The sequence below is a fragment of the Arctopsyche grandis genome, chromosome 2 (genome assembly GCF_051622035.1).
Source record: "Arctopsyche grandis isolate Sample6627 chromosome 2, ASM5162203v2, whole genome shotgun sequence".
In the NCBI taxonomy this organism is placed as follows: Eukaryota; Metazoa; Arthropoda; class Insecta; order Trichoptera; family Hydropsychidae; genus Arctopsyche; species Arctopsyche grandis.
This window is the reverse complement of record NC_135356.1, coordinates 17,418,517-17,433,206: the sequence shown is the minus strand read 5'-3', so window position 1 is coordinate 17,433,206 and position 14,690 is coordinate 17,418,517. Positions and strand designations below refer to the sequence as shown.

General features: G+C 33.0%; 1 protein-coding gene across 1 annotated transcript; it reads right to left on the bottom strand.

Moving 5' to 3' along the window:
- Window positions 1–1,688: 1,688 nt before the first annotated feature.
- LOC143922298 (zinc finger MYM-type protein 1-like) lies at window positions 1,689–14,407 on the bottom strand. The gene is made up of 4 exons (XM_077445523.1): window positions 14,211–14,407; window positions 12,376–14,140; window positions 2,782–2,798; window positions 1,689–1,968 (listed from the first exon to the last, which is right to left on the bottom strand). Exons 2-4 carry the CDS (start codon window positions 14,095–14,097, stop codon window positions 1,689–1,691), a joined length of 2,019 nt encoding a protein of 672 aa, XP_077301649.1. The 5' UTR covers window positions 14,098–14,140; window positions 14,211–14,407.
- Between the last annotated feature and the right edge of the window lie 283 nt (window positions 14,408–14,690).

The window sequence follows — 14,690 nt, the reverse complement described above, 5'->3', positions numbered from 1 at the left end:
AAAATAGTTGATTAGGAAAGCTGGATTTTGTAAATTTAAAAGAGGTAGAATCTGTTGGACGCGCATCTGTCCCTTTTACTCAATATATGTGCGGGGGTCGGGGGGGGTCCGAGGCTAGTACACGTACACGTACACTATACACACACACTCGCACTCACATACGACTCCACTGTTCACATGACAAGTTCATACATACGATATACAATTCTCTCGAATCGTAACTACACAATATGTACGTATTACATATTTCGATACATAAGTACTATATTCGCGCACACCAAATTGCAACTTCTGACTTGTCGATTTCTTTTTATTTCTCCAGATTGGTGTGTCTATGTATGTACGTGACACTTTTATACGAACTTCTAAAATAAAACAATGTGTTATGTAAAGTAATTATTGAATTTATTCAAAATATTTTTTCATTTTGTTTGCGGAGAAAATGAAAATAAAATACTAAAATCTATTTTCTACATATATATTAGTGAAATATTCACATTTTTTAAAATACAGGAAAAGATTATAGTAATTAAACCCTTTCACGGGCAAATTATTTTAAATTGATATATACGATTTTTTTCTTCTTGAATATTGTTCACAGGTACAAACAGAAGGCAAATATATTTTTTATTAAAACAATTAGTAATAAAAGTGGGAAGTATATTTTCCAGGGATCTTTCCTTGGTGCAGTTTTGAAAAATGAAAATGCATTTACAGATAACAAATATACTGAACATAAAATAATAAATGAAAATAAAACACACATTATTAAATAAAACATAGATATATTTAAATAGACTTAACAGCTTCCATGACATTAGCGCTGTCACGCCAATTTTTAAAACACTTGTGCTCAGTTGCATCTATATTTAATTTTGTAGCTCTGGCACATATGCAGCGGTAAGGGCGGTTTCAGACTAGCGTTTTATTTCTGCGCGTATACGGTCATTTCGCCATACGCGCTTACACGCGCGCTACTTTTTGCGCTTCAAAAAACCGAACGCGCGTACACGGGCTTATTTCGGCGTTTTCGCTCGAACCGGTAGTGGTGATTTAGTATCAACATGGATAATACGAGCTTATAAGCGTGTCTACGCTCGTACGAGTTGCGCGTATGGAAAACGAAGCGCCTATACGTGCCTACATGCACTTCAAAAAACGAGATTATACGCGCGTATAAAACGCTAGTCTGAAACCGCCCTAAGAGTTTCGTACTCCGAGATATAAAACTTTTTTAGTTCGGAGCCCTACTATGCACGCTGCACCAGACAAGGAGTTAAACCCACTTTTATATGATCTCTTTGCCCAAGAACCGTCTGCAATGACTGTCAGTAAGGGATATCCTTCCTCGTCTATGTCACCATTTAAAATGGCGAGCCTTTTTTCTTCTTCACCAACGACAATCATTTCATCAAAGGCACATTCTTCGATTGTTGGCGCTAAATGTTGTTCTATGCTTGTGTAAGTTCCACGACTCAAATTTCATTTAATTGTGAATAGCCATTACCTGTACAAATAATTCCTTCTACGAAAGCAGTATTTGCGGAAACTTGCAGTTTCGGATCTTCGGAGTATACAGTTTCCTTTGCTAAGCACATTCTACACCGAAAAACATATTCGCTGAGAAAACCTTTTCTTATTTCTTTCACAAAATTTAAGTCAGATAATGTACAATTAGTGTGTTCATGCTAAATTTTTGAAAGCGCTGAAAATAAATATTTAATATCTACTATTCTGCGCCCTTCTAATTGTTCATGAATATCTGTTTCGTTGGGATTGTCTGCTTCTGCTTCTATAACTAAATCATCAAGCCTCGTTGATGACGTTGAACTAGCTGTTTCTGATAAATTTTGATCGAATAAATCTCGCGGAACTGTATACAAAGATGTCGGTCCAGAACTTGTGGAGGCTACAGCTAAGTTTCCAACAGCAGCAGCATTGGCGACATCGATGTTTATCTCTTTATCTCTTCATTTTTACTACCAGACATGTCAATTATTTGACCTAAATATAAATAATTATTTACTACTTCTACTGGTTTATCATCTAAGGGGATGCTATCAGGCATGCAATAACTATTGAACATTAGTTTAGTCTTATCTACGTTAATTTTTAATCCTACTTTTCTACTTTCCCTGTCCAGCTGTGTTAGTCTGATAAGTAGGTCAGCTGAATCACGAGCTACTAGAACTATATCGTCTGCGAACCGAAGGTGACTCAAAAAGCGACCATTGATGCTTACTCCGGCTGTATCCCAATCCAATTTCCTGAAAACTCCCTCAAGCACCGCATTGAATAACTTGGGCGAGATTGTATCTCCTTGTCTTACTCCTTTTCCTATGCTATGCTCACATCACTACATTTTGCATAATAAATAATAGTTACTAAGTCACAAGAAAGCATTATTACCTGGTGGTCGAATGTGTTGTAAGATGGATATTTCGTTTAAAATATCGTTTTTGTCTTTTAGTCGACTGGAACATACGTTATTTCTTCCCTTTTCTTCCATCCATTGTAAGTACTCAGTTCTTAGACTTTCGTACAAACAAACGCTGAACGATATGCATATGACACGACGGAAAGGAGAATTCAAAGAAGCGGGACGCGTAAATACATTCATAAGCGCGAGCGACCGAAACAGCATATTACGAAAGATGCATGTTCCCAAACGTTGCAAGTACAAATATTTCCCGCTCGCATCAATAATACATCAATAATATTCGATGTTTGGGAATTTGTGCTCGATGCAAAACGCGCGCGCACACACACACTCTCACTCACTTTCGTGGTAGTTCGGGCTGTAGCTCGAAGACAGAAACAAAAACAACATTTTTTATAAAGCGATATTCAAAAGTGACGCTGCTATCCAACCCTCTTAAAGGTTTGCCGAACCTTTTTTACAAAGGATTTACAACAATGGAACAATAGGCGGCACGTTTCCGGCCCCTTCAGATTCCGACCTCTACTTATAGGTATAAAGAAAGATAAGACTTTTGATCAGTAGTCGGAACCCTTTCGAACAGAGCCAAATAATTCTGATAGCCGAATTATTTTAGATAAGTGACGGAAAGCTATATCACAATTTGATAATTATTTGGCCTTTGGTGACGAGAATACAGACATTCCTTTACATTTTGCCAAAAAAATTTAAAAAAATACTTCGAATTGATGAAGGAAAAAATAAATCATATATGTAATATGGTAAACATATATGTATGTATTTTCATGAGATATTTCCATAGACATATTGGTGCCGGTTTAGCGTGCATTCTACCTAGGACTTGACAATAATATTTGTCTGACATTTGGACCGGCCTAGCGTGCTGACAGTATATTTAGTTTTTATTATCCCCCAAGAATGCTTCGTAGAGACTTTTATCGACTGATTGCAACGGAAGAGTCAACCTGCAGTTTTCTCTCGGAAAAAAGGCTTCTCGAACAGCCAAACACCGTTTGGCGCATTAAAAATAAGAATTTTCCCGACCTTTTTGTCAAGTTTATTCATGACATTGCTACGGTTTACCGTTAATCATTAAATATGAACCTGTTTATCTGACCATTCCTATAAACATAGATAACCAGTTACCTTTAAGGTAGAATGCACGCTAAACCGACACCGACAGATTACTAGAAAACTCGAATTTAGAGTAATCGATATTCTCCGGCGAAACGGCTATGACCGTTATCTCATGAAGAAGACACAAAGCTGTATCAAATGTGAAGCTTGCGGTCTACATATTTTCAGTGTTGCATAATAGTCGCAACATATTGTCATTTTTCTCAGTCCCATCTCTAAAGCGTAATGTTTGGGCGTATTGAAGTGGAGTGTCGAATCGGAACAACAGAAATGCAACGGTGTGTCCATTTTGCGGTAGCAAAGTGACGAAACTGAGAAGTGCTAATGCAATGGGCGGACACGTAAGGACACACCAGCCGTTTATGAATAAGGCAAGTAAGTGAAAGTGATCTGAGACAGCGAAAGTGACCGAGAAGACCGGTCAGCAGCTAACTGCTATAACGTGCACCCTACACCGTGCTTCCCGCCAATTTTCAACCAGTTCCGTCCAAAATTGGATCCATTGAACAACTATGTATGACGTACACTCTTGCATAACTCTCATAAGTCATAAGACGGCTGAAACCCAATTTCAGACTGACAGCTAAGAATTGTAATACCGGTATACAGGTATACCGGTAGTAGAAAAAATCGTATACCGTTTACCGCTTTATGAAACTTGACAGTAAATTGCAATCCCCACTGACAACAAAATTTCCTAATTCTACTATTTCCTATTTCCTAACAACTTAATATGATTTCTATAGATCAGTGGTCACCAACCTACATTCCGTGAGACATTTTCATCCAGCCCAATGTTTATGTATGTATGTATGTATATACAAACATACAAATATACATGCATATATGCATAATTTAGGTATAAAATTCGTGTTTACATTATATAAAAATATACAATTTTTTTTTTTTTTTTAATGTACATACATATGTACATATTCATATATACATATCCATACTAACACACTTGGGAAGAATCTCGGTGATTACAACAAAAGGTCTATACCCTTTAGGTATAAACACAGATTACCTAAACACAATCTGCTTTAGGTCATCGACTTTAGAGAGTCCTTAATTAATATTATGTATTAGATGTATTATGTACATTTATAAGGATTGTAAATAGGTTTTTGAGCTATTTTTCCTATTATGCTGTAGATTAACATTAGAATAATATAATACTATGATTACAAACCAAATTAAATTAAATTGTATAACAGAAAATGATCAGTAGATCAGTAGCTATTAAAATAGATATAAGATGTATTGTGAACATAATTTCGTAATAATAAAAAGTATTTAAAAATCAAAAATCAAAAACTATGTCTATAAAAAATGTATGCAAATTTGTTTAAATTTTTCATCCAGCCCTCTGTACATTTCTAAATTCTGAACCGGCCCATTTCCCAAAATGGTTAGGGAACCCTGCTATAGAGCATTGAAAAAAATTTCAAACATTTTTATTTTAATTTCCGTTTTCATTTTCAACCTGTTTTTAGCTTTTTTAAACATTCGTTATTTTTTCAATTTGTTTATTATGAGTTTGCATGGAGCGAATGGCTATCCTAATGGTTTGTATCCTTCTTTTATATCTTTACCCGGCTTCACTCAGTATTTGTAATATAAATAGCTTAAACATGACAATCCAATTGAATTGTCGTAGAGTTTGAATCGTCAAAAAATTTTTTTTGTGTCCGAAGTTCCCAACCAAAGATACTTACATATATACATACTTACATACAAAGTCTCTTTGGAAACTATATATTAAATTACTACATACATAAACAAAATAAAATTGCCAATTTTAAACAATAATAAGATTTGGGCGGAAAATGAAAATTCTGACTTTACCACGATGGACCTGCATCAAATTTAGGCGTTTAAATAATTAAAAAAAAACATTGCTTATGAAGCAAAGTCATGTGTCAAGCGATTTATTTCGAAAAATGACACTAATAAATTATGCCTTTTATTTTATTTACATTGTTAAGATGGTTTTGATTTTTTTTCATTAAAAAAAATAAACGACTAACAATCATAAGATATATGATAATATCAAATTAAAAAAAAATGCAGTTTGAAATACATATATAGTAGTTTATTTATCGTCACGTCTTTTTTCATGCCATATGTTTTTGTGCCGATTTTACAATGACATCTATATGAGATTTATAAAATAAATCTATTTTATAAACGTAAATGTAAAATTAGTAACAAAATAAAAATAGCAGATGTCGTTAAAATGTTTAAATTATTAAATGATTAAAATATATGAATATAAAAACAAATTAATTAATTTTAAATATGTTCATTAAACATGATAATATGATACATGAGATACTAAAACTGGTTAATTTGGCTACGCAGTAAGCTTCTTATTATTTCTTCAGGAAATTAATTTCCGTTTATATTTATGTAATTCTGAGATATTTAACATCACCTTACGTAAAATAATCAATACAAACATTTTTATTTTACTAAAACCGGTACACTTGAATTAATAGTGAATAAAAACTTTTAGGTTACGTACTGCGACGCCACGTGCCACGTGTTTTGAACTATAACATTTATAAGGTTGCTATTTCTAATTTACTGAACACGTACATTTTTAAAAGCTTTTAATTAGTTTCACTCGGCTTGTTTTTAACGACGTTTAGTCTAGGCAAATGTGACGGATTTTTATGTAAAACTTCTTAATAATAGTTTATTAATAACTCATTGAAAAAACCACCATCCTTACATCCCAATTTACGTCATAATTTACTGGATTGATTATTCTCATTGTTATTAGAAAATTAGCCATTTTGATTTTATTTAATCTTAAAATTATCGGCTTTTGTGAATTTATTTAATTGGGTTTTAATCTTAAAAATAAAAAAGAGTCAAAAAATCATAATTGATTCACACAAATACATCGATAGTTAAAGCATTCTTGGATTGTACATACAATATGGAAAGTACATACATATATCTATAGTTATGTTTATTTTTTTACTTATACAGGAAATATATTAATTTTAGATTTTCAGCAAAGTTCCATTTCAGGTTTACAAAGCTAAATTACATTATTTATGTACCTTCGCGAATTTTTCTTCTCTTTCTAACTTGATTTTCAATCACATTCTCCGATTTAAATGAAATGGAGTGGTACATATTATAATCTACATATGTATCAATGTCTAATTTATCTATTAATTTTCAGATATACAGTATAACTTCGATTTTAATGTTTGAAAATAGATCAGGAAACTGCCCATATCTCAAAATTTTAATAACACCGTTTTCGTCAACGTTAACTAAATTTTGATTTCTCAATTATATTCGCCAATATTCATAAATGTATAAATTGATATCAAATTATGTATGAACATACAATAATGTGATTTATTAAATATTAAAATGTACTTTATTTTTCATTAAATTCATTCAACGACGTTTTACTAATATGTCGTTGATAATAAGCTATTACAACTAGCAAATCCTCATTCAGACTTCCTAGATCATCCCCAACAATCTACATATGTCCGTATGTACATACATAACATACATATATTTCTGTGTATCATTCGAACATTTTCATTGATCAACTGAAATTCATTTTGTACATTTCCCACCTGACATACATACATATGTTTGTACCTACTATGCCTTTTGAACTTCACTCGCTCCGTTAAAATATTGATTATATTTCTCACCGTGTGATTCTTTTGATCAATTCGTGATATTCCAAGGAAACATGTGTATGTATTTGTACATGTTTCTAAAGGTATCAAATTTCACGTAGAATTTTTGCATTCTATGTATGTTCAAGCTAAGTGTATTCAAAAATTTTAGTGTGTATGCTACAGCGAAATTTGTTATTGTCCGTGAAATGATAATTTCACTGACTCAGTTACGGATGTAACAATAGAATTACAAATTCACTACTTAATGTCAGTGAAATAATAATAATTATAATTCCATAAATTGGAAAACATTAACAAAGGAGAGTGTTTTAATAACTTAAGCTTTATTGGTTATTAAAACTAGTATTTAGAAAATTTTGAAATAAGTGAACTCAAAATGTTAAATGAAAATAAAGTCTTCTACTATTTCGACGATAATATGCGTGTTTCATTCAGTTTGGGGTGAATGTCAAAGCATCATTCGGGACGTCGTAATCAAGAATTTTATTTTCATAGTAGTGAAAATATAACTATACCCAGTGAACGTGTAATTGGATATGAATTCACCGAAATTTCAGTGTAATTATGATTTCACTGTTATACATAAGCCTGGTTCTGCTAAAAAGATCTAATTCACATTTTCGTAAGACTCGTGAGTCCTTTTTGTACATACATAAATGCAAATATACAATATTTGTTAATACAAGATACGGCAAACGATCCATTAAAATGAATGAAATGTATTATTATGTGCGAAAAATTTTATCAGGTATCGTCTTTTCGCGTGGTTTTCTATTATCTTTCTTAATGTTTTCTCTGATTCTCATTTGAAGTCTTTCTGTAGGTTCCCGGAAGAATGCACTGAATATGTAGATTGTTTCGAGAAATCCTAATTTTCAAAGGCGCTCAAGAAGAACTTAAGTAATAGAATTCTACAGAAAAGTGCCAGCACCCTTCGATAAGTGATAACTAGTGGCCGGATCCACAGCGCGCCGTTTATTGTTCAATTGTTGTAAATGCTATTGTTCAATTGTATTGTAAAAGGTTCGCCCAACCTCTTTTTTTTTTGTACTCTATCTTTGTCAATAGTGCCAAACCGCCCCGATTCCTGGAAAAAGCACGGTCTCTATCCGCAGTCTAGTGATAACATACAAATACTCCTTGACGTTTTTTTGTGGAATTCTATTGCGTTAGTTTTTCTTGAGCATCTTTGAAAGTTTGGATGCCTCGAGAGTGCAGCTCTCTTGAGTGCATTTATCCGATCACCCTTTCTGTACGGTTCCTACATATTTCCAACTAATTCTTGCAGTTCAGATTGTTTTACAAGTGCATGTATCATTGATTCTAATGGCTTTAATTCTTCTGAATTATTTTTTGCGCATATATGTATGTATGTATATATGAATGTATGTATGTACATATGTCCGTCCGAGAAATTTATTTACCGCCCCAGCTGAATCACTTCAATTAAAAATGATCAAAAGGACACTGATGAACGAACAGTAACCTTTCTCGGAGTGCATTTTCTGTAGGGATATTCCATTTTATTTTTCTATTTGCTCGCGCGCCTGAATTCCTTGGAGGGAACATAGGATATACATATTTACATTCAAGTATATCCCCGGTCTCCGTCACGAGCCCGAATGTGAAACACCCTAAAACGCAAATATCGGAAGGCAAAGATCGAAAATCGAAAGATCTTAAGTCGAAAGATCAAATAAAAAGGGTGCATGATAAACGGTACATACTCACTTAATTTTCGCGAGCAGGATACAACAGGAACAAGAGGAACAGGCTTTACCTCCCGTATTTATGTGCGCTCGCAGAATACGGGAGGAAAAGCCTGTTCCTCTTGTTCCTGTTGTATCCTGCTCGCGAAAATTAAGTGCAAAGTAAGTTTTCGGGCGTTTCACATTCGGTCCCGTGAGGTAGACCCGTATATACCATACATAGGTACTATAGATTATTTTGCAAAAACAAGATTGCGTGTTTTGCAAACGTGTACCATTCTATGGTTAATAAAACAACGTGATAGACTCACTACCATATAAATGGAATTTTATTTTTATTTTATCACAGTTAAACATGTCCGATAGTAAAGATGAAATAAAAATAAATAGAAGTATTATATAAAATTAGGATGTAGTACTTTGGATGAATGCACGCCATTTTTAAATAATAAAAAAAACCTTGTATTGACTTTTCCTGAAGAAACAGATATTATATTAATGTGTTTTTTCAGTGATTGAACGCCAAAATGCTACACAAAGTCCAATGCACTCAAACAAGTATGGAACGCCGCATGCACGGTATAACGAGAAAATATAGGAAGTGGAATACGTGGGTGAGAAGCATCGCAATGGTAGTGGATATAGTGAATAAATTGAAATGGCAATAAAAAGAAATTGAAGTGCTAGAATGGGAACTAGAGAATGTAAAAGGGTAAAAGGAAGAAAATATGTGGGGTAAGATGGACGAGAGTTGTGCAAAATAGAGATGAGTGGATGTGTGTTGGAGAGACCTTCCTCCAGCAGTCCATGGTGAATGGCTGTAAATGGTGATGATGATGACATATGTAAAACATTTTCAAATCTTCAACATATCGATTTTGCCACGATGTTCGCTGACATTTTGGGGAGATTTGACAGTAATCGGATATTAAACTCGGCAAAAGTGATAGATAGATAGGGTTGTAGGCCAGGGGTGTTTGTTATGCATGGGCAGGCCTGTGCAGCGTGTGCAACATGCATATTTTTATGCAGCGTGTGCATTGTGCATCACCTGTATGTGTCCATGTGTGTGTACGTGTGTGTGTGTAGTTTGACTGCACGCGAACCGACCTATGGGGAGCATCTGCAGCAGCGACCCAACCCTGCCCTTATATGGTAAACACCGTACTTTAACACTTACCCCACTGCACTTATTGGTACCATACAGGGTGATTCGGAAAATTTACGCCCAACCTATTCCCCGATAGATTTTAAAATAGTAATAGATAGTAATAATTGCAGAAACTTCCCATTTTTTTTTAATTCATTGCTTTCGGTATAAATATAAACTTTTATAATATCGCGCGGTACTTATTGGTTACATGGACGCAACCAAGCATTCAGTATGCACACTGACAATAACACAAACAAATACACGGCAGTTACGTGAATTTGGTAGGCTCGCCAAGAATCGAAGGAAATAATTTTTTGTAATATCTACGTGAAATTGTTTTATTTTCGACAGCTCCATATTTTAAATAATTAAAAATATTTAGTCAAAATGTGGCTATTCATCAAAAAGATTACCGACCACTGCGTTATAGTTTTTACACTGCAATGAACGCTAAAAATTGCAATCGTTGTGAAAACCTACTCTGGTATTCCTAAATAACTTAGTGTAATTTTTTGTCGAAGGAATTCAGCTATCTCATTATCGCGTTATTATTAACTAGTGTTTTTACCCGGCTTCGTTCGGTATTTGTAATATAAACAGCTTAAACATGGCAAAGCAATCTAATAGTAAACATTCATTTGTTTTTTATCATTAAATTTATTTGAATCGAAAAAATATAATATTTAACGATGTCGATATCGTCGTCATAGAAACTTTAATTTGTTTTCAATGTTTCCAACGAACCTTACATACTTACATAGTTACAAAGTCTCTTTCGAAATTATATACATAGATAGGTTTATGATATTTTTTTTACAATTATACTGTACAAATAAGTACATGAAAATAATATAATACTTAAACTACTAACAAAAAATAAATATTTTATAAAATAGAAAATTATCACTATATCAGAAATTGTTATGATCATACTAAAAATGGTTCACTATTGTCAACATTATTTTGGTTATCTTGCTTTGTAGGACAATAATAATTGACAATAATGAACCATTTTTTAATGGGTAAAAGCATCCTGGCCGCCTAAGTCTGGTTATGAATTATGATTATTGATTAGTCTTCGACGGTGGAGCGTGCTTTTGAAACAAAAAAAATGAGATTTTTTGGGCTATTTTGCAGGAATGAGGGTAAACTTACAAAGCTAGAAAGCAAAAAAAAGGTTCACCAGAAAAATGAACAATGATGCGCAGGGTCGCGCCGAAGCTTAGTTATGATTAGTCACCGGAGCCTGAGGGGCCGTGTATTGTTCAAAGGTTGTAAATGCATTGTTAAAGGTTTGCCGAACAATGGATAGCACTGTGACTATCCTACCTCTAGTTATGATATATGTAGCTAAGATGTTTTATGAACAAAGGTAATTTATTAAAGAATAAAAAGCATTTCAAAATTAAAAATTAAATAATATCGTGGATGTGTCCACTGGACCGAACAAGTTTATTTTGGCTTTTATTACTTATTCATCGCAAAAATACTGACGACAATCATTTTCTTTTCCAAGTATTTTAGATATTTATGAGCCGTAATAATTGAAAGTGGCAAAAGTCCACTTTTCTTCATTTCGAGAAATGTTTCGCAAAACATCAAATATGTATAATGTTTCACGTTTCAAAATATTTTCTGTAATACGTTTATTCTGATTTTCCCAAATTCTAAAATATATATATATATATATATATATATATATATATATATATATATATATATATATATATATATATATATATATATATATATATACATATCTATCAGTGGCGGGCGGTGACTTTTCAAACAAGGGATGCTGTCCCTTGTTTGAAAAAAAAAACCGACCAATTTATTTTTTAAAATTTAATTTTATTCTTCGTTCCTTTTTACAAAATTCATCGATAACCGCATCATAGAATTTTTTATTGTTTTTTAAATTTGACATTATTTTCTTTTCGATTGCAATTAAAGCAAGAACGTTTTAATTCTTTTCATAGTCGAAAATGATCGTTCAGCCGATGCGCTCGTGGAAGGTATCGTACAAATTAATTGTATTAAACTAAATACTTGTTCCAAAACGTCTATTAGATCATCTTTCACAATTAATTCATTTACGTCATTTATAGATTTCAAATGAAAATCTTGCGTTGAGTACATGTAAATTAATTCGCTTTTTAATTTCATAAAATCAAAGTATTTTCCATAAGTTAGGTGGAGTGATTTAAATAGGAAATCTGGAAAATTATTTTCATATTCTTTAAATTTTTTGACGTTAAAAAATTCGAGAAATTTTAAATTTTCGATATCTCGAAATCGATTGGTTGTATTTACTGAAAGAGTTTCTAAAATTTCAGAATAGTGAAGTTTATACGTTGTTTTCACATCTTCTTCACATTCAGCATATTTTCTTTTTCTATTAAAATTTTTAGTTATTACTTTGTTCCACAATGAATCAAAATCGTCTTTTTTGTTATCTAAATATTTTACAAATTTTTTAATTTCACTTACGCAATACGATATGTCAAAGGTTTTTTTTTGTAAAATTTCAAATAAAAAATCTGCCGAATTAAATATTGCAGAAAATAAATGCAAATTGAAATTGAATTCAAACTCTTTTAAATAACGATGAAGGACTTCAGCATTTATGACAGCATCAGTATCCCATTCGTCTTCGTCATTAATTATTTGATTAAATATTTCCATTAATTCTGTTTGATATTCTAATATCATATTTAAAATTTTGCTATTGTAGTTCCATCGTGTAGGGGCAGCAGTGGGAAATCGTTTTTTTATTTGACAATCGAGAAGGGAAATTCTTCTTGAAGACTTACAAAAAAAAGTTGAAAATGACAACATACGGCTGAAAAAACGTTTGCATCCGGATATATGTTTAACAGATTGCGACAAAACTAAATTCAATCTGTGAGCGTAACAATGGACAAATAAAGAATTAGGACAAATATCTCGAATTTTTCGTTGCACTCCATTATGCTCCCCGGACATTACAGCCGCTCCATCGTACGTTTGTGCAATTAATTTGTCCAAACAACCAAATTCTTCCAAGGTCTCACGTATGTGCTGAAAAAGAGCATTAGCTGTTCTATTGGGACTAACATCGACAAATCCAACAAATCTCTCCTGAATTTCATTATTTTCATCTACATATCTAAAAATAGTAGATAGCTGAGCTTTGCGACTGATATCTGTAGATTCGTCCACAATTATGGAAACAAATTTTGATGCACGTATTTCAGTTTTAATCTCATCTAGCAAGACTTTTGATATTGCGGATACCAAGTCATTTTGTATATGGTTCGATAGTCCAGTAAACACCGTAGAGTTATCTAAATGAGTTTTCAATTTTATGTCTGATTCACTCAACAGATACAGCAATTCAATATAATTCCCTCTATTTTCCGATTCCTGGTGCTCAAAATGTCCTCGTAAAGGTTGTTCTTGTTTTGCTAAAAAATAGATCGCGCTTATTAATTTCGACAAAATGTATCTATTTGCAGTAACTTCTTTGTTGTGCATTTCAATATTTGCTTTAAATTGAGCACTTAAAAAATTTTCTATACGAGGTCCCTTTCCAAATTTTTTAAATTGAGCAGCAGAACATATGTGAGCTTGAGAACATTCATGTCTCTTGCGCGATTTACTTAAATTGTTTAGGTCAGAAAATCCAAATTTACTCCAGACATTCACTTCTTGAGAAAATAAAATACATGGCCAACAGAATAATTTCGTTAAGTGAGCACATCCACAAATCCATGAAATTTTTTCGTATGTTTCTGTGTTAAAATACCTTTTAAATGTTTTTGTTTTAGACTGAATATTTAATATTGGTGTGGGTTTGGGGCTCTTAACAATAATCTCCTTTTCATTAAATGGGAGAGAAGCAAATCTTCTTTTCAGCACATTTTCAATTAAACAATTGCAATTATTATTGATCTCGACGACAAGTCCACTCTCATTGTTATTTTCGATATCCATATTAAAGGCAATAATGAAAACTCGTAAGTAGTGGAACAGTAAACTAAAAATAAAGTTAGACGAAACTAATTTAAATGAAAACTTAATTCAAAAGTAAAAAATAACCAACTTACAGTATAAATGATTAACTTCGTCTAAAGAAATGAATCGGCTAGCTTTTTGATAAATAACTTGGGGCGTAGCGTGCGGAAATATCGATCAACAGCGGCTTCCAAGTGAAACTCAATAGATAAGCAAACAGAGAAACCGAATCCACCGTAGAGGTTAAACAAGTGTCAACGCGTCCGCGCGAATATGACAGCCTCATAGTGCGCATGCGCAAATGGGATCGGTCGCGACTCCGAATCCATGACGCGCGCGCACTTCACTCAGCGTCTACTCGCCAGCGTCACTCGCCTGTGGCCGGCCTATGCGAATGCGGCCTATGCGAATCCTTAATAAAAATTATCAAAAGATCCTATATAATGCATCATGTAACAAAAAACACGTGATATGTGAAATATATATCATATACTACATCATAATCACGTACATCACTAAGAATACATCGAAGCGAAATTCAAATATTTATTAAAAATACTCTTGGCTTTTTA